This window comes from Leucoraja erinacea, chromosome 26 (assembly GCF_028641065.1).
Source record: "Leucoraja erinacea ecotype New England chromosome 26, Leri_hhj_1, whole genome shotgun sequence".
NCBI classification, from domain to species: Eukaryota; Metazoa; Chordata; class Chondrichthyes; order Rajiformes; family Rajidae; genus Leucoraja; species Leucoraja erinaceus.
Window position 1 is genome coordinate 18007125 of NC_073402.1, and position 21927 is coordinate 18029051.

At 43.4% G+C, this 21927-nt stretch overlaps 1 protein-coding gene across 1 annotated transcript in view; it reads right to left on the bottom strand.

Moving 5' to 3' along the window:
* LOC129709728 (protein argonaute-4-like) overlaps nucleotides 1-17642 on the bottom strand; it is a 56630-nt gene extending 38988 nt beyond the window's left edge. The window contains 4 exon segments of the mRNA XM_055656263.1: nucleotides 2004-2185; nucleotides 3977-4097; nucleotides 5736-5907; nucleotides 17519-17642. Coding sequence (XP_055512238.1) covers nucleotides 2004-2185; nucleotides 3977-4097; nucleotides 5736-5907; nucleotides 17519-17537 — 494 coding nt within the window. The 5' untranslated portion in view covers nucleotides 17538-17642.
* Nucleotides 17643-21927: the final 4285 nt, after the last annotated feature.

A 21927-nucleotide genomic window follows, 5' to 3' on the forward strand; every position in this document is an offset into this window, starting at 1 on the left:
ACGATGGCAGGCATCAAATCACGTGTTCACAGAATGTAGACAAAAATGCTGGAGAAACTCAGCGGGTAAGGCAGCCTCATGTAATCCTTGCATGTCTCACCCGCTGAGTTTCTCCAGCATGTTTGTCTACCTTCAATTTTTCCAGCATCTGCAGTTCTTCCTTAAACGTGTTCTCAGAAGATGCGCGGCCATGCCGGCGGCTTTGCACAGGATGCGGTACAGCCAGAACTCGGCCGCACTTGGGCGAGCCGGACGAATGCGGGAAACAAAATCCGCCGTAGAATGCCGACCCCTGATCCAGATGCTCCCAGGATGTTGTTTGGCTGTTCGAATGACTGGCATGGGAGTTCACTAAAATTTGGCACAAATCCCTAGAGATTGGCAAAGACGACTTTGCTGGATTGATTATGCCCCATATGCCTTTGTTGTGTCTGAATCAAATATTGGATTTTATTGCAGATTTTGTGGTAGTTTAATACAGAATAAGTTGTTAGGCCATTTCAGAAGGCCTTTGAGCCAATCACATTGATGTGGAATCCAGTCACAAATAGACTGCAAACAAGGATAGGAAATTACCTTTCCTAAAAAAGGGCATTGGTGAATCAGGTAGGTTTGTTTTAAAAACAGTAGCTTCAGGATCACTACTAATACCTTTCACTCCCAATTTATCAAATTGTAATTTAAATTCCAGAACCCATTAGGACAAGATCTAAACCAATTTTATGACTTGTCCAGGCATCTGGATTACTCATCTGATCATCAATGAGGCCCACAATGTGATATTTTCCTCAAATCGTCATACAGCAAGTAAAAAGGCTCTGTGGCTCAACTTGCCCAGGCTGACCAAGATGCCCCATCTACACTTGTCTCACTCGCCACCTCAAAGCCTTTCCTATCCTTGTACTGTCCAAAGTCTCTTAAAGATTGTTACAGTACCTGCCTCAACTACCTCCACTGGCAACTCATTCCATATATGAAAAAATTGTCCCTCAAGTTCATATCCATCTCACCTGGTTCTTGATTCCCCCACTGAGTAAAATTTTCCATGCATCTACCCTATCTAATTCCCTCAAGTTCTTATAGACCTCTATAAGATCACCCCTCATCCTTCTGCACTCCAAGTAATAAAGTCGTAGCCTGCCTAACCTCTCCATATAGCTCAGGCCCTCAAATCCTGGCATCCTTGTAAATCTTCTCTGCATTCTTTCCAGCTTAAAAATATATTTCATATACTTCTATCCCGACTAAAATTGAAGTACACTCCAAATGTGGCCACACCAGCATCTTGTACAACTGTATCATAACATTCCAACTTCTATAGACAATCTATACTCAATACTCTGACTGATGAGTGCCAATATGCTGAAAGCTGCCTTCTGCATTCCTATCTACCTGTGAAGCCACTTTCAAGGAACTACACACCTGCACTCTTTGATACAGCACTCCCAGAGCCCTACCATTCACCATGAAGATCCTGTCCCGAATTAACTTCACAAAATGCAAAATCTTGCACCCATCGACATTACCCTCCTTCAGCACACTTGCCTAACTGATTAAGTTCCTGCTGTATCATACTAAATGAATATTGAAAAATAAGCATGTTAAATGCTCTTTTATCAGCAATGCAATGTAATGCTCATTTTTCTGCCTTGCCACCACCTCTTCCACCAATATATAAAAAGTAGAACTGTCGTGGAACAGAGCGCATATCTTCATTGTCCTTTGTCAATTGCTCTGAATTTTCAGGACCTCGAATCAACATACAGTGAACAATTCATGACCTTTGCAAACTTTAATCACATTTTCTTAAATGTTTTTCTTTTCATCTAGCTCCTTTTCATTGGACATTGATCAATTTGATTTGGTTTTCATAAAAATATTACCGAGGTGCAGTCAAAGGAGAACACAAACAACGTATACTTCATTTAAGATGAATAAGATGTCACAGTGCATCACAAGAGCATAATCTTAAAATATAACAGTAAATGCACATCAGTATTTACCTCATCGAGGGAAGATGCCTCGTGACAACGTCAAGTGCCTGGACACAATCCTCGGGAACTTCATTAAGACGTCCTGCCAAAGCTTCTAAAAGTAACTGCAGACTGACAACTGATACCCACTGTATAGAAACCTTGAATGTTTGATCTTTACCTTCTCCTGGGAGGGTCACTTCCAAGTCAACCTATAATAAAAGAATGAAACTGATTGAGAAACTCTAGTTCTTAGTTACAAATATTTGTAACGGATACAACATTGGAACGGATACAACGTTGGAAATAGCAAAAACACTACTCAACCAAAGTTAACAACTTTGGTGTTTTTAAGATGCATAAATAATAAATTAGATTTATTAATTTGTTCCAAATAGGCAATTTGAAACACAAATGTCAAAAAGGGGAATTTAAAACCCAAGGTTAAGAACCAAACTCCAATCTGGGATCCAGGAAAGCATCGATGCTGGCTGAACTCGGAGATGATAGTCAGAGGATTTAACCCTGTGAAATTTTGCCAGTATGCACCAGGTAACAAGGCGCAATATTTAATTATCTTATTTATTCTAATATGGATTAACTTTACATAGAAACATAGAAAATAGCTGCAGGAGGCAGCCATTTGGCCCTTCGAGCCTTCCTGTTTATGGTGTACCTGCATGTTCATTGTGATCATGGCTGATCATCCACAATCAATAATCCATGCCTGCCTTCTCCCCATAACCTTCGATTCTACTAGCGCCTAGAGCTCTATCTAACTCTCTTTTAAATTCATCCAGTGAATTGGCCTCTGTCTTCTTTGGTAAAATTCCACAAATCCACAACTCTCCGGGTGAAAAAGTTTGTTCTCATCTCAGTTTTAAATGGCCTCCCCTTTATTCTTACTGTGGCTCCAGGTTCTGGACTCCCCTAACTTTGGGAACATTTTTCCTGCATCTAGCTTGTCCAGTCCTTTTATAACTTTATAAGCTCCTGTAAGATCTCCTCTCATCCTTCTAAATTCCGGTGAATACAAGCCTAGTCTTTCCAATCTTTCCTCGTATGTCAGTCCCGCCATCCCAGGGATTAACTTCGTGAACGTACGCTGCTCTGCCTCAATAGCAAGGATGGCCTTCTGCAAATTAGGAGACCAAAACAGCACACAATACTCCAGATGTGGTCTCACCAGGGCCCTATACAACTGCAGAAGGACCTCTTTACTCCTATACTCAAATCCTCTCGTTATGAAGGCCAACATGCCATTAGCTTTCTTCACTGCCTTCTGCACCTGCACGTTTACTTTCAGTGACTGGTGTACAAGGACACCCAGGTCTCATGGCACTTCCCTTTTTCCTAATCGGGCACCATTGAGATAATAATCTGCCTCCTTGTTCTTGCCGCCAAAGTGAATAACCTCACATTTATCTACATTATACTGCATCTGCCATGCATCTGCCCACTCACTCAACCTGTCCAAGTGACCCTGCAACCTCCTAGCATCCTCTTCGCAGTTCACACTGCCACCGAGCTTTGTGTCATCTGCAAATTTGCTTTTAATCCCATCATCTAAATCATTAACATATATTGTAAATAGTTGCAGCCCCAGCACCGAGCCTTGCGGCACTCCACTCGCCACTGCCTGCCATTCTGGCAGGGACCCGTTTATATCTATTCTTTGTTTCCTGTCTGTCAACCAATTCTCTATCCATGTCAATACCCAACCCCCAATATCATGTGCTCTAATTTTACCCACTAATCTCCTGCGTGGGACCATATCAAAGGCTGTGGGACCTTATCAAAGGCTAGATTAACTAAAAAAAAAAAAAAAGGCTTCAACTCAAACACAGATCTTTGCATCCTTTAGTACCATCCTTTTATCTTCAAACTATGGCCAAGTTAGTGATAATTTGGAAATATTTAAAATTAAAAATCACTACAATATTTTGAGTAACCTACTCGTCTTCAACAGTTGAAGGTAAGAGCCAAACAAAAATCTCACTCACCCTTTCTCGCCCAATTGGTAATGGATTTGCAGTGTACATATTTCTTTTCCCATCATAACCTGGTTGCCGATCCCCAAAAATTTGCATCTTGAAGTGTCGTACCATAGTATCAACCACTTCTCTAGAGAGGAATAAAATGTAGACAGTTTGAAATTTGAAAGTCAGAGCGTACAGATTTAGGATCCTTTTTCATTGTTTCAGTACAATAACAGTATTTCTTCAAATTCCTGGGAGAGGTTAAAATTTATCTCCACAAATGCCAGGGAATGCAAGTGTAAGCAAAAGAGCATGGTCCTATGTTGAAGTATACTTCGCCCAGTGAAACTTCATATTGATAATGGGACAAGTCAGCAGTAACACACCACTTAGCATCATAAAGTCCTAAAGCACGGAAACAGGGCGTTCAGCTCGACCTGTTCATGCAGACCATCTAAATTAGTTACACTTGCCCACATTTGGCCCGTATCTCTCCAAAACAATGTACCTGTCCAAATGTTTTTAAATGTTATTTTACTGCCTCAACAACAGCTCATTCCATGTGCCCAATCACAAGATTTCGCACCACGGGTTTCCATTAAATCTTGCCCTCTCACCTTGAATCTATGCCCACTCACGTTTCATTCCCCCATCCTGGGAAAAAGACTGAGCCTTCATCCTATTTCCCTTATGATTTTATACACCTCGAAAAAAAGATCACTCCTCATGTTGCTGCACATCTCACTAGAGCTCAAGCCCTCGAGTCCTGGCTACCTCCTTGTAAATCTTCCCTGCCTGCTTTCCAGCTTAATGACATCTTTCATAAAGCAGGGTGACTGAACACAATCCGTCAAATGCAGCCACATCACGTTTTGTACAACTGTAATGTAACATCACAATTTCTATCCTCAATTCCCCGACTGACAAAAGACCAGCGTGCCAAAAGTCTTCTTCACCACCGTATCTTCTTGTGATATCATTTTGGAGACACTGTGCAGATGCTACAATCTTATGATGCCTCTTTGTTCAATTCATACAAATACAAATCAAGTTTAAAAAAGGATACACTTTTGGTCAAAACTTATAGTAACTGCTGGCAACAGTGAAAATTCAATATTTTAGTTCCAATGAGGCATGTTAGCAAGTCAGTTATCTACTGGAATATATATTGTTTGTTACAACTCTTGGAAATTCAATGTGAAAGTTAAAGCAAATTGTCATCTTTCCTTGCAAAGTGTACAACATCATGTATAAGTGATCTTTCAATAAGGAGTTTTGTTTAAGAAGGAACTGCAGATGCTGGAACAATCGAAGGTAGACAAAAATGCTGGAGAAACTCAGCGGGTGAGGCAACATCTATGGAGCGAAGGAATGGGTGACATTTCGGGTCGAGACCCTTCTTCAGACTGAGGGGTTGGGCGGGAAGAAAGGAAGAGGCAGAGACAGTGGGCTGTGGGAGAGCTGGGAAGGGGAGGGGAAAGAGGGAGAAAGCAAGGACCACCTGAAATTGGAGAAGTCAATGTTCATACCACAGGAGCGTAAACTACCCAAGTGAACTATGAGGTGCTGCTCCTCCAATTTATGGTAGGACTCGCTCTGGCCATGGAGGAGGCCCAGGACAGAAAGTTCGGATTTGGAATGGGGGGGGGAAAAGAGTTGAAGTACTGAGCCACCGGGAAATCAGGTTGGTTATCAATAAGGAATGTTGGATTCTATTGTTATCATCAAACAGGGGCCAAGAACATTTCCATCCACTCCTATTCAGAAAGTGTCCACTTCTCACCTGTTGACCCTGCGGGGACGTTTCTCTGGTTTGATATCCACTTCATAGTGGTAAACATCAATTTTAGGGATTTGGACCTGAAAATGATTGGCCAACAGGCGAATAGGTTTCCCAACTGTACCAAGTCCTGGCCTGCGAGGAGGTTGAAACAAATTGGTTGTTGCAGGAGGACCTGAAAATCAAAAGAAAAGTTATTGTTAAAACATTAAATTGAACTAAATATAGCATTTCAAAAACCTCCAAAAGATGCATTAAAAAAAAATGTAAGTATCTAAAAATCAATATACAAAACGCAAACTCCTTTAAATAAATATTTTCTCCTCCTCCACATTTCCTAGCACTATGCACCAAGTTCAAAAGGGGAACAGAAGTCGATCTTGCATCAAAAAATGTTCTCATCAACTTATCACTGTTGCTCAATAGCACTAAATATTACGCCAAAAAAAATTTGTAAAGGAAATTGAAAGTGCTTAAATTGGCCACAAGTGATCATGACAGTTATCGAAAGTAAAGTACATAACAATAGTGCATTAACAAGCAACAGCACATAATAACAGTGTACATAACAAGTAACTTATTCAATGTCACAATCAAATAATAGGTTAAATGTTGTTCTTTCAATAGATCTTGTGACAGTAGTCTGGATCTTTTTCAATGTCTGGAAGTGTTTAAATTAATAGCGATGCTCCGCTATTCACTGGGAAACGTCTTTTCATTTTGCACTGTAACAACTGTTGCTTGCAAGATGACAATAAAGGTTGATTGATTGATTGATTACTGTGTATTCCTCTTTTTCGCACCGAAACAGCCACGACAAAAAGGGCCATAATAGCAAATAAGCAACGATCAAATCACAAAACTATTCTCCGTCTTCCCCCAAAAAAATAAGTGTTATGCACATTTGAGATACTGAAATATGGGGAGGGGGATCTGCTTTTTTTTCTTTAAAAAATCTGAGTAAGATGATTTTAGATTTCTATAGAAATCTTGCAATTTATTATATCAACTGTAATCAATTACAAAAGATTCATGGCATACTTACCCAGCCTGTGCATATTAGCTTGAGAATCAGACACATTGCATTCATGCAGCAGTCTCTAAAGAATTGAGTTAATCATCTATATTTCCAAAAATCAGTACCTCAAGGTCTACTTTCATTATTTAAAGCTCACTAAAGGGCCAATAAATTGTCTGTATTCTTTCAGGTTATCACAGAAATGTAGGGGAGAACAGCAAGAGAAGTCTCACAGAAATCAACCAATAATTAATATGTTCATATCAGTATTTTGTCACAAGCATCACTCAAAATAAAAAGAGATTTAATAACTGCTGGAATATATTTTTGACCATAATTATCAAATATAACAGGATTGTGCAAAATTAATCTAGAAATGAAAAAGAAACTGCTTAAAAATAAATATACAGGATACTTCCAATTTAATAAGTGAAAACATATAGACAGCTCATTAGGGTCTTTGGGAAAATACAGGAGGCTGTAATTCCTCCAAAGAAATTAAGAAATGTAATTAAGTTACAGGAAACAGGATTTCGTGATTTTGGCAAGTTTCTATGAAGGATGAATAAATGAGCAACCTTCTCCCTCTATTCCGTCCTAGGACCCCGACAGTTCTTTTGGATGAGGCACTTGAACCTCCTCTAGCCTCAACTACTGTATCCGCTGTTCCAAGTGTGGACTATATATCGGCGAGACCAAACGCAGGCTCGGCGATCATTTCATTGAACACTCCGCTCCGTCCACTTAGACCTACGGGATCTCCCGGATGCTAAACACTTTAACGCCCCCTCCCATTCTGACCTCTTTGTCCTGGGCCTCTTCCTCTGAGCGAGACCCATTGCAAATTTGAGGAAAAGCACCTCATATTTGACTTGGGCAGCTTACAACCCAACAGTATGAATATTTTACCTTGCTTTCCGTCTCTCTCCGTCGCTCACCCATCCTAGTTATCGACTAGTTTCACTGTCCTTCTGATTAAATTTTACTGATTGTATGCTTCATTGTCAACTTCCCCATAACAAACAATGATCCATTCTATATTTTTCTTGATCTACATTCCTTTTGATCTCTCATTTTCACACCTTACCCTTCCTTATCCCTACGTCCCCCTCTCCCCGACAGCCTGAAGAAGGGTTTCGACCCAAAACATCACCCATTGCTTCTCTCCAGAGATACTACCGGTCTCGCTGTGTTACTTCAGCATTCTGTGTCTGTCTGTGGTGTAAACTAGCATCTGCAGTTCCTTTCTACTCAAGTCAACAAAGAAAATATCCAATGCAGCCTTCAGTATTTAGCCAAAAGACCAAGACAAAAAAGACCAAACTAGGGGGCGCCATCCTATATGGTATGGCTGCCCAGCCTGCAGCTGTCCGTCTTTTCATCTCTTTTTTTTTTATTTTTAGTTAGTTAAAAGTGTTTTAAAGTGTTTTCTGAAACTACCTTTCAGGGTCCCTACCTGGTCGGAGAGGCAGCTTTTCTCCAGGCTGCACCGTCGACCCGTCCTCGCGGCCTACCAGCAGGCCTAGAGCGGCGTTTCCTGAGGGGACCGCCCAGAACCTCGGCTTCGGCGGCGGCACAGCGCTTTCGCGGAGCGGAGCGGGCGATGCCTTGCCCGGGTCGCTGCACTGGAGCTCCGGTGATCTGAAGACCGGCGAGTAAAACACCGGCGGAGCCGCGGCGCTGAACTTTACATTGGGAGCCTGGGATCTCTCGCCGAAATCGCCAGTAGTGGAGCTCCATCCAGCGCAGCCTTGTTGGCTTTGGAAGCCGCGATCTCGAGTAAGGAGGCGGCCGTTCCAGGTGCCCCATGCCGCTGAGAGGATTCTCCTGACGCCAGAGCACCATCACCCGGCGAGAACGGCCTGGAACATCGGGCCTCTGTAGCGGTGACGGCGGAGGCCTCAATAGGCCTGACTATGGGTGGACATGGGGATGGGACTGGACTTAGTGCCTTCCCTCATAATGGAATCCATTGTGGGGGGGGGGGGGATGTTTTTTTTTATGTTAAAGTTCTTTATTATTGTCATGTTTGTATTCTTTTTTTATGTGCTGCATTGACAACAAGAATTTCATTACACCTAGGTGTATGTGACTAATAAAGAAACCTTTGAAACCATTGAAAGATTAGGACAGGGCAAAATGGGGAAAATGAACAAATAAAACAAAATCTACATAACAATTTTTTTGGACAAGAGGTTTTATATACAGCTCACAAAATGAAATTACAGTTAGTACTGCTGCCTCATCTCTAGGGAACCAGAAGCTGAATTGGTGAAGTCTGCACATTTTGCAACCTCCTGATACTTTGGTTTTCTCCTGGTCCCCAAAAGGTGTACAAGTTGGTTAAGTGAACATCTCAACTAACTGTGAATTATCCCTCAGTATAGGTGAGCAACAAAAATCAAACATTGATATGCAAGTGTGAGAGAATAAATTTTGGGATTACAGGAAAACAAGTACTGGAACTGACGAGATTACCCTGCTGGGAACGGAAATTGACTTGAAAAAGCCAATAGCCTCTTTGTCAAAAGTGACGCCCATTTTTGACGTGATTGTATTTATCGGATCTGTTTGAATAGAATGTAAAACAGCTTTTCACTGTACCTCTGTACACATAACAATAAGACTTAACTAAACTTGGAAAAAAATGCTGTTCAATGTGCATATATTAGCTAATTCAGTAGAAATTTAAAGTGGGCCCTCTTACTCAATTATTTCATAGCTTAAACATAGGCAGAAAATCAAGCATCCTGCACTGAATGACTTATTACTTGATAAACGAAAGCCAATTGACAATTTAAAAGTTGAATTCACAAAAGTAAAGGGATTCTCCCTTACAGTGCATCCAGATATTCAGACCCCTTCACGTTTCCCACATTTTGTTATGCCACAGCCTTATTTTTAATTGGGTTAAATTATTTTTTATCAACAATCTACATACAATAAATTGAGCTTAGGTTCATCCTGTTTCCATTGATTATCCTCGAGATGTTTCTACAACTTGATTGGAGTCCGCCAGTGGTACATTACATTGATTGGACATGATTTGGAAAGGCACACACCTGTCTATATGAGGTCCCACAGTTGACAGTGCATGTCAGTGCAAACACCAAACCATGAAGACGAAGGAATTGTCCGTAGACCTCCGAGACAGGATTGTGGGGAAGGGTATAAAACAATTTCTGCAACATTGCAGGTCACGAAGAGTACAGTGGCCTCTGTCATTCTTAAATGGAAGAACTTTGGAACCACCAGAACTCTCCATAGAGCTGGCTGCCTCGCCAAACTGAGCAATCGTGGGAGAAGGGCCTTGTTCAGGGAAGAGACCAAGAACCCGATGGTCATTCTGACAGAGCTCCATAGTTCTTCTGTGGAGATGGGAGAACCTTCCACAAGGACAACTATCTGCAGCACTCCACCAATCAGGCCTTTATGGTAGAGTGACCAGATGGAAGCCACTCCTCAGTAAAAGGCACATGACAGCCCGCTTGGAGTTTGCCAAAAGGCACCTAAAGGACTCTCGGACCATGAGAAACAAGATTCTCTGGTCCCATCACCTGGTCAATACTATACCTACGGTGAAACATGGTGGTGACAGCATCATGCTGTGGGGATGTTTTTCAGCGGCAGGATCTGGGAGACTAGTCAGGATCGAGGGAAAGATGAACGGAGCAAATTACAGAGAGATCCTTGATGAAAACCTGCTCCAGAGGTTACTCCAGATGGGGTGGAGGTTCACCTTCCAACAGGACCCCAAGTACACAGCCAAGGCAACACAGGAGTGGCTTTGTGGCAAGTCTATGAATGTCCTTGAGTGGCCCAGCCAGAGCCCGGACTTGAACCCAATCGAATAACTCTGGAGGGACCTGAAAATAGCTGTGCATCCATGCTCCCCATCCAAGCTTGAGAGGGTCTGCAGAGAAGAATGGGAGAGATTACCCAAATATAGGTGTGCCAAGCTTGTAGCGTCATACCCAAGAAGACTTGAGGCTGCAATCGCTGCCAAAGGTGCCTCAACGGTACTGAGTAAAGGGTCTGAATACTTGTGTAAATGTGATATTTCAGTTATTTTGTTTTAATTACTTTGCAAACATTTCTAAGCACCTGTTTTCACTTTTTTATTATGGGGTATTGTGTGTAGATTAATGATAAAAAAAATTGAATTGAGTCAATTGTAGAAAAAGGCTGTAAAGTCACAAAATGTGGAAAAAGTGAAGGGGTCCGAATACTTTCTGAATGCACTCACTGTATTTGGATGATTGAATGAATGCAGATGTTGATAATTTCCAGGAGGCAATGAGGTGGGTTTGCAAACAAAATCACACCTTTAGTTATAGCTCACATTCATCCCACAATGTCACCAATGCAACATGCATTAAATGCAATACAGCAGTCAGTGAAGGCCTCGGCAACACTGCCAAAACTCACAATGGCAACACACAAAAAGAAAACCCATAACCTGCAAGTTAACCTCATAATCACACATGGAAGTGTACATCGTCACCTCAAGAACTGTACCAGGTCCTCACCATCTTCAAGGGCAATGAGGGATGGGTATTAAATACTGGCTATGCCAGTGCACTTACTTCCCATTAAAATAGAAGTCAGCTTGATTTATCAACAAGTAAGTTCTGATCATTACAATTAGGTGCACTCAGATATGCTACTTTTTTCAAATGTCTTTATGTTTAAAATACCCACCCATTAAATATACCAGATCACATTAATGTGAAAAGTTAAAGACAGGTAGATCAGAGTTGAATGCTGGTTACAAAGATTAATACAAGACAGATGAATTTCAGTTAATTAGACATGTGGAACGATGCAGAAGAGAAATCAGACATGGCAGGCTCTTCTCTGGGTTGGGAACAGTTCTGATGAATTAAATAATTAGGGTTGTTGAAAATGCATTCTAACCAATTAGTCTGAAGAAGGGTCTCGACCCTAAACTTCTGTCTACCTTCAATTTAAATCAGCATCTGCAGTTCTATCCTACACAAACTTAATCGTTGAGAATGATGGACAATGAGGAGAAAGCAGTTCGGGTGCTAGAAAAAATGGTGTTTAATTTCAAAGGTCAAGGCCACAATTTTTGGGAGAAACAGAGGATAGCTAAACGGTCCCGTTTTTACCAGCATCTACGCGTTGATTTTGTCCTCGTCAGAAAATGTGTGTTATGGAAACACATCCCCATGGTATTGTAATGACTAGCACCAAAAGCATAGGGACTAACTTTACATATTGGGCTTTTGCATTTAGTAATATTATGAGAACTTGTTCTTACATGCCGATTGTATCGTCTGATATAATTTGTACCCTATATCCTGGCTACTGTTCGGGGGCCTGCAAATCACTCCAATCAAGGTCATTCTGGAAACAAGAAAAATAATCATTTTGGGTGGTGGATGGGAAATAAGGAACAACACGAGACAAAACTATTATTGGAGTGTACTGATCAACAATTGGGCATTAAACAAAGATCCAACAATAATTAGAAAAACCACAATCCCCACTTAGACTGGATCTACATAGCTTGGAAGGCAGACTTCATAACATCCGTATTAAAAAAGTATTTTATGTACAATGGACCAGTTCAGATCAAGTTTATCGTCATATGCACAAGTACACAAAACTCTTGCTTGCAGCAGCATCGCAGCCCGACTCGGGCAAATATACACAAACATGTGAACCATACACAAGTTACACAAATTCTGCAAAATAAAAAGACTGCAAAAAAAAAAATACAATTAGGAAAAAGGGTCCATGTTAGTGCAAGAAGTGGTCTGTAAAGTTCCATTGCCGGGTTAGGATTAGGGTTGTGCTTGTTGGTTAAAGAATCTTATATTTGTCGGAAAGTAAACTGAAAATGTGGCGAGAGAACCAAGGCTTCTGCACCATCTGCCCGATGATAGCAGCAGGAAGAGGGTAATGCCTTGATTATGGGGCCCCTGATGATAGATGCCACCTTGAGACAACAGCTCATGTAGATGTTTTTGCTGGTGAGAGGGCCAAGACCACTACTCTCTGAAGTCTCTTGCAGTCACATGCTCTGGAATGTCCTACAGGTCATGATGCAACCAGTCCAAGATATCTTCTACAGTGGATCTGGAGAAGTCTGTCAGGGTATTGCCAAATCTCTAAAATTTTAAGTAAAGATACAAGAGGTTGTTGCTGCATCACCATTCAACCAGGTGTTCTCTCTCACCCCTGAACACCGACTCATCACCACCCACGATTTGGCCAACAACAGTGGTATCATTGGCAAACTTATAGATGGCATTGGAGCTGTGCTTAGCAACAAGCCATGAATGTAAAGAAAGCAAAGCAGGTGGCAAAGCACTCAGTCTTGAGGTGCGTCTATGTTTATTGTCAGCGAGGAGGAGATATACACTGTTCGAGGTCTGCCGATGAGGATGTCAATGATCCAGTTGCAAACGGACATACAAAGGTCCAGGTCTCAGAGCTTGGTGATGAATTTGGAGGGAATAATGGCACTGAATGCTAAGCTGTAGTTGAACAACAGCCTGCTGTACATGTTCTTGTCACCCAGAATCCAGTGAGATAAATGCAGTTGACATGTTCAGGTTCATGTTCATTTCTGAAGCAGGAATTGATTCACGCCATAATCAACCCCTCGAAGTACTTCATCGGCAGTCATTGAGGCATTGATATGGCCAATTCCTCCTTTGAAACAGGTGGTAACCTAAAAAGGCTGGAGAGAGATTGCAGATGTCCTTCAATACTCAAGCCAGTTGGTTCAGACTGACCTTTAGCACTGGAATGGACACTTTTTGTGGATTCACCCTCTTGAAGGATGCTCAGATGTGGGCTCTAGAGACAGTGCAATGAAGGGCCGTGGGGCCTCGTGTTGGTACATTATTGACTCCATTTCAATGCGTGCATAAGATGTTGAGATGATCCAGAAGTAATAGTTCCCTGATACTTATAATATCTTGTTTCACCTTGTAGGTAGCGATAATTTGCAACCTCTGCCATAGCTATCAAATTTCATCTTAGACCCCAGCTTAGTCTGAAATTATCTCTTTGCGCTCTTGGCCTTTAGGATGTCATACTTGGTCTTCAGTATTGATGTAATCCATATTAATTTAGGATTATGACTCCTAGTTCATCCAGGGCTTCTGGATGGGAAAGACACAGAATATTTTTGTAGGTACACACTCATCCCTTTATTTCTTTATGAAATCGGTAACAACTGTGGTATATTCACTCACTCATTCAGGTCTGCTAATTAATCCTTGAACATGGCCTAGTCCACTGATTCAAAGCAGTCCCATAACCTTTCCACTTCCTCCCAGCAATTTATAGTCCTCTTTACCACTGCCACTCTTCAATCTCTGCTGTGGGTAGGAAGAAACAGCACAGCCGCATGGTTACATTTTCAAAAGTACAAGAGAGGGATAGAGCATTAGGCTTTCCTGATGGTGGTACTGCAGTGGTTGCGTGTGTGGTCTACCTTCTGATGCTGAAGGTGATAAGTTAATGGTAATTTGGTAGATACTTCAATGGTATGCCTGTTTTTTGCTTGTTGATCACGATACTCAATTCCCCAAGTGCTAGCTTGATGCCTGTCTGAGGTGGGATGTCGAGTGCAACAAGGATGATAGTAGAGATAACAGGTTTAGGGTGAGGCATTAGAATAATTACATACAGATATTATCCATTCCCTTCAGAGATGCTGCCTGATCCACTGAGTTACTCCAACACTTTGTGTTTTGCTCTATTCAAAAGACAACCGCTTCATGGGGAAATCATGTCTTACAAAACTGATTGACATTTTCTGAAGATGTGACCAAAAAGGTTGATGAAGGCAGAGCTATAGATGGATATATGGATTTCAGCAAGGCATTTGACAAGGTTCTGCGTGGTAGGCTGCTGAAGATGGTCAAGGTATCCCTGTAGTCCCCTGCTTCGTCATTCTCTTTCCAGATATAGTCAAAAAAAGATTGTGGATGTAACGACGATACAGGATGTTGGGAGAATTATTGTCCATCACTAAAGTTTTATTAGCTTTAAGTTTATGTGCATCTCAGTGCAGTGGCATTAGGCTGGTTTGTTTAGATTACTGTAGTATGGAGTCAAGGACACTCAACAGGACAGCACTGAAGTTGAGGTGGTCTTTGAAGTGCTGCTTCCAGCAAGAGTTGACTGCCCATCTCTGATAAGCTTACATCTCTACTCGGCTTCTAGTCGAGTAGGGCCTTGGACATTTAAGAGATAGACGACTCACCGCATTGAAGATCCCATGCATCAAAGCTGTCAGCAAGTTGCTGAGCCTCAAAAGGCAGAACATCCCAATCAAATCCCAGAAACCTAATACGATTGCTAAAAGTGGAGAAATGGCCTATCGTAGACAGGCCTGTGGTTCCCACAATAGCCTCTTTAGCCACCTAAAAACCCACAAAATCAGAGAGGGAGAGGAAGTAGCCACTACAATTTGACTACCGTCACAACAGGTTAACGGAGGATGAGATCTCGCTGGCTTTCCACACTTGGACAATAAACACACATATGTTTGGCCCACCAAACTGGTTGCCAAGCTCACAGAACTGTGTCTCCACGCATTCCTCTGTAACTGGATCCTCATTAACAGAACACATTCAGTATGTATAAAGCAGTTTTCCTCCTTTTCAATAACCATCAGCAAAGGAGCACCTCAGGACTGTATGCTCAGCACCCTGCTCTACACACTCTGCACCCATGACTGTGTAGCCGGACACTTTTCCAACTCCATCTTCAAATTTGATGACACAATGGAATGTGACGAGCCTGAATATAGGAGGGAGATCAAATGACTGACCAAATGATGCCAGAACAACCATGCTCTCAACACCAGTAAAACGAAGGAATTGTTGACTTTAGAAGAGGAAGGGTGAGCATCCACAAATCTGTATTCATCGATGGAACGGTGGAAGAGAGAGTCAATTATCACATGTTAGAGAGCATTTTGACTGGTTGCATCGGAGCCTGGTTCGGTTACTCAGGAACGAAGATTGAAAAAAAATGGTTAACACTGCCCAGTTGATCATGGGTACTGACCTTCCACCTTCGAAGGATATGCAGGAGTCGCTGCCTCAAAAAGGCAGCCAGCATCAGAGGCCCACACCACCCAGGCCACACTCACATTTCAACCTGCTCCAGTATAGGAGCCTGGAAACTGTAATGTCCAGGATCAGGAGCATTTTCTTCCCAACAACCATCAGGCTATTAAATACGACAACCTCCAAATATGCTCTGAACTACATAGATGCTAGTTTAAATCGAAGCCGACACAAAATGCTGGAGTCTGGAGAGAAGGAAAGGGTGACGTAGACTTGGGGGGGGGGGATTATTTTTGTCTTTGCACTATTATTGTTTGTTTGCTTTTTCTATATATACACAATGTTCTATTGCAGGACATATGACAATAAAACTTGACTCTTCGATGATTACAAGATTCAACACAAAAAGGAAAAATACAACAGCAAACTTCAGATACGGCTATGCAAGTTAGAGGAGTAAAAATAGGCCTAATTAAATTTGTAGATCAAAGATATAAAACATAGCTAAAACAGATAATCAAAAGGACATCGCTGCTCAAACTGAATCAATAGCTGGAGATGAGCAAGGCACTAGTGGCGATGGTAAAGCACGTGACAATAGGGAGAGGTTGAAAATAATGTCTTTCGTATTCTAATTATACATAGAAAAAGTTATACAGGACTGGTGTCCCGGAGAAAATATTCATCTTCATTCCCCAATGTTACAGATGTGTTTTTTTAATGAAAGCCAATTTCCGCAAAACCATGTCCTCGTCTGGACTTCGTTCAATCTTTATGGAGTCCCTTGTTTGGTAGCAGCTTATGATAGTAGAATCAACATCAGAATATTGCCTGATCTGATTCCTATAGAATTACTCTTTTATAATATACATTTGTGTCGCTATTCACGTCTGAAATTGAACACGCTGCGATCGTAACTCAAGTACAACAATTTACATAAGTTCGAAGGTTCCTTTACACAAGACTACTGGAGGCGGATGTTGCGTTCTTCTAAATAACCACTAAAGTTCCCACACCACTTAACTATTCAACTCGGTAACTCTATTTATAAACATACGGCTTGCTATGTTAAAGAATCGCTGTCCGGGTAAAGAGACAGTTAGATTATTACCAATTCCCACTGTGCGATGTCAGTCTTCGTGCTTTTTCATTAATGTGGACTGTCGCCTTCCTCCAACTCTAACAAACCAATCACCCCACGATTCCATCCTTCTACCCAACTCACGTCGCCGATTATTTCTCCCTCCACCAGGCTACGCGGAAAGGAATTACAACCGTATGTAGCGGCCACACACAGACCCGCTGCTTTTTCGCCTACTTTCTTTGCCACCCCATCCCCCAGGTCTCTGCCCGCTCGCTTGTTTACAAACACGTTTCAGGTGCCTGTCCGTCAGGCAACGGGATTAAAAGGGCCTTCACCCCGTCGGGGAAAACGTGGCACGTCTCAATCCCCGGACAAGCCAGTTACATTCAGCAGAAATAAATAGTCCACCTTCGCCGGTTTGGTATTGCCCTCGATTACAACGTGAACGGCTTTCCTTTCCTCTGATCCCCCGGTACCAGTTGTGCGTGGCCGTGAACTGGGCCGAGGCGGCGCTCGCATTCACGGGCCCAAACCACTCCTCGCTGCCGCTACTATCACCGCCTCTGCTTTTGTACTACCGATCATCTTCAAAATTACCCCGAACCTCCACGACTCCAGTCCCTACCTGGCGCAATTGGCTCCATTCCCGCCGCTGTCGATTCCCGATTAGTGTCGAACCCGACTCCCCACCAAACAAGGCTTCAGACAGAACTCCAATGCGCATGTGCCCGAATATCCACTGCCGGAACACGCATGCGCGGACGAGGGAGCTTTAAACCGTGTGCACGTGCACGACTACAAGGACCAATCGTACGGGGGTTCTATTTAACTGCCGACTTAAAAACTCCGCCACGCAAGCTGTGTATTCAGGTCGGACAAGCAGTACCCCATTCATTACCCCCCGACCCCCCCCACCAACAACCACCAACCCCCCACCCACCCCCCCCCCCCCACACACCCACACCCCCACACACCCCACCCCACCCCACCCACCCCCCCACCCCCACACCCCCACCCACACCCACCACACCCCCACACACCCCCCCCCCACACACACCCACACACCCCACACACGCTTGCCTGGGAAGTGAAGTGATAAATGACAAATATTGGAATGACAAATATCAGACAGGAATACCTCAAGGCTGCGTGCTCAGCCCCCTGCTGTACTCACTCTATACTCATGACTGCGCAGCCGGTCATAGTGTGAACTCCATCATCAAGTTTGCTGACGACACCACTGTTGTGGGATGTATATCACTGATAGGGACGAGTCAGAGTATAGAAGACAGATCGACCTACTGACCATATGGTGCCAGCACAATAACCTGTCCTTCAACACCAGCAAAACCAAGGAACTGATTGTGGACTTTGGAAGGGATAGGTTGGGAACCCACAGTCCCGTTTATATCAATGGGTTGATGGTAGAGAGGGTCAAGAGCTTCAAACTCCTGGGCGTGCATATTTCTGAAGGTCTCTCCTGGTACGAGAACATTGATGCAATTATAAAGAAAGCACATCAGTGCCTCTACTTCCTGAGAAGATTACGGAGAGTCGTTATGTCAAGGAGGACTCTCTCTAACTTCTACAGGTGCACAGTAGAGAGCATGCTGACCGGTTGCATCGTGGCTTGGTTCGGCAACTTGAGTGCCCAGGAGCGGAAAAGACTACAAAAAATAGTAAACACTGCCCAGTCTATCATCGGCTCTGACCTCCCTACCATCGAAGAGATCTATCGCAATCGCTGCCTCAAAAAGGCTGGCAGCATCATCAAGGACCCACACCATCCTGGCCACACACTTATCTCCCTGCTACCTTCACATAGAAGGTACAGGAGCCTGAAGATTGCAACGTCCAGGTTCAGAAATAACTACTTCCCCACAGCCATTAGGCTATTAAACTCAAATGAAACAAAAATCTGAACATTAATAGACCATTACCTGTTTATTTGCATCTTATCTGTTTCTTTATTCGTGTGTGTATATATTTATATAATGATACTAGACCAAGTGCAGACCCGTTGGGTCTGTTCCCCCAAAGTGCGGTTATGGGGGGGAGGCAGCATGCAGCGTCACACACATTAACTATCCCTCCCCCCCCGCACTCACGCTAATTACCCCCCTTGATATTATATTAATATTATTAATTTGCTCCTTTTTACCCCATAAACACCCTATCTACTGATGCATAGCCCCCAACTTGCAGTCACATCTAGAGATGGGGGGGGGGGGGGGGGGGGGGGGAGAGTGAGAGGGGGCAGAGAGAGAAGGGGCAGAGACAGAGAGAGAGACAGAGACACAGAGAGAAGGGCAAGAGAGAGAGGGGGAGTGGAGAGGAGGAGAAGGGAGGGTGGATGAGGGGGAAAAGGTGGGGGAGGAGGGGAGGAGAGAGAGAGAGGTGGGTGAAGTGAGGGGGAGAGAGAGGGGGCTGAGAGGGCTGAGAGGGGGGTGAGGGGGAGGTAGGGGGAAGAGGGTAGGGGGTGTGTGGAGGGGAGGGGGTTTAGGGGAGGGAGGGTGTGGAGGAGGGGACGGAGGGGAGAGGGGGGGGAGAGAGAGAGGGGAGAGAGAGAGGAGGGAAGGGGGAGAGAGAGGGGGGGGAGGGGGGGGGGGGAGAGGGGGGGGGAGGGAGGAGAGGGGGGAAATAGGGGGACAGAGAGGGTGTGCTGAGAGAGAGGAAAAGAGCGGGGGGGAGAGGAGAGGGGGGAGGAGGGAGCAGGGAGGGAGAAGGATGGTGGAGGGAAGGGGGTAGGGGTGTGTGTAGGGGAGGAATGGTGGGGGGAGGGGGAGGAGTTTAGAAAAAGAGGGGAGGAGAGGGGAGAGCGGGGGAGAGGAGAGGGGGAGAGGGCCCTGAGGAACAGGCAAGAGGGGGGGAGGAGGGGGGGAGGGAGGGGGGGGAGGAGGGGGGGAGAAAGGTGGGGAGGAGGGGGGAGGAGGGGGGGGCGGGGGGAGAGGAGGGGGGAGAGGTGGAGGAGGGGGGTGATAGGGGGGGAGAGGAGGGGGAGGGGGGAGGGGTGAGGAGAGGAGGGAAGGAGAGGGGGGAGGGGAGGGGGGGAGAGGAGAGGGGGGGAGGAGGAGAGAGGGGGGAGAGAGAGGGAGGGGGGAGAGGAGGGGGGGGAGAGTATAGGGGGTAGGGGAGGGGGGGGGGGGGAGGAGAGGAAAGGTGGGGAGAACCTAAAAAACATTTTAGAACCGAAAAAGACACATTCTGCAAGCATTGTAGAACCAATGCAAGCATTTTAGAACCACTAAGGACACTTACATTTGTGAACCATGTGTTCAGTGTTATTCACAGCTCAGAGAAACGTGACCCTCTGCCTTCCTCCATCTTGAAGAGACTATGAGGCACACCACTTCTTGTTTTTTTAGTCCCTCCCCCCTGCCGCCAGCAGGGGCAGCAGGGAGAATGGGGAATTTTGTAAAAACATTAATATCTCTGTCATTTTTCACCGACGGGAAAAATCCTCAGCACATATATGGCGGAGGGGAGCTCTGAGCATGGTGGCCAAAAATGACGGCCGTAGGTGGCGGCGTTCTCTCGGAAATCGCAGCACAGATGGCCAAAATCGGTCAAGAACAGACTTTTAGTAATGTAGATTATAGATATGGACACACTGATCTGTTCTGTAATCATCCCTACTATATTCTGTCGTGCTGAAGCAAAGTAAGAATTTCATTGTCCTATCTGGGACACATGACAATAAACTCTCTTGAATCTTGAAATTTAAATGCTGACCCAATGTATATATTATCTTTAAGGCTGAACATAATAATTTGAAAATGCCATATCTGACATTGAGGAAATATAATATAATAGAATTGCTCATATAATAACTTTTGTGTGAGGAACTTATGTTAAGTTGCAAGAGAAGGGCTTGGAGTTGGGGGTTTCAGAAATACATGTCTCCACAAAGAAGTAAAGTGCAAAGAACACACACACATGGAGAACAGATGGCTTATCGTAACATGGAAATGTTGATCTGAATAGGCATAGCTTTGTTTGCTTTGAAGCAGCTATAACGCTGTCAGAAGTTGTATTTGATTTAGTTTGGTGTTTAGAGTATAGGTTGTTAATGGGGTCTCTTCCCAGGACATAGGCACCATTTGTCCTTTATTTGTGACACATTTTTGAGCTCTGGTGTGTCATAAAGAGGAATTATGGTTGTCTATATTGTGTCTTAGACAGCAAGGCTAGATAATAGTCTGTGATCTGGCTTGTGCTGTTTAAATGTATTGATATTGAGATAAGAGATAAGGCATAGGTGATGGTTGTGTGACCTTTGTATAAGGGTGATTTCTTATGTTTATAGAGAACTGAGAAAGTAACTGTTTTGATAATCTTCCATTTGCTGTGTGAAATGCTATTAGCGAGGAGGCCTTACATTCCTTTCGACCAGAGATTGAAGGGGGAGGTTGTAATTCAGAATGAAACTAGACCCGAGCTTGGTAAGAGGCAATTATAATTTATCAAATGTGACAATTAGTGGCCTTTGTGTGGTTGGAGTTGGGAATTGCGTAATTAGAAGTAAGTTAAGTCTTTACCACCTTGTAAGAATGGGGAAAAACTCATATTTAATCCATAAGTAACTATATTTTAACTATGAAGTTGTATGGAAATTATTTGTGAAGTGTATTGTGTTTTAATTAGGATTGTAAGTATTAGACTTTGTTTAAATCTGAAGTTTTAGAAATTACTTTCTTTTCCAAAAGTGAAAATATATGTTTTGTGTGTATGTATTGTGTGATTGCTGTATGAAGTGTAATTTATATTCTGAGAGGTGGTCTCTGAGAATTAATTTTATATTTCTGTGGTTTTACTTCATTGAAATAAAATGATTTTGAACGAAGAGGATAAAGAAAACCACAGAGGGAGCAAGGGTTGTAAAGAGACCAGAAAAGAGAAAATCATGTGACTACACATGTTGTCAGTCACTGGAAAGGACTTAGTTGATTGGTTAATGCAAATAAGCTAATGTATGGTAAACCATAACGATTGGTTAATAGTTTGCCACATCTCTGTACCATAATTGTCTAATAC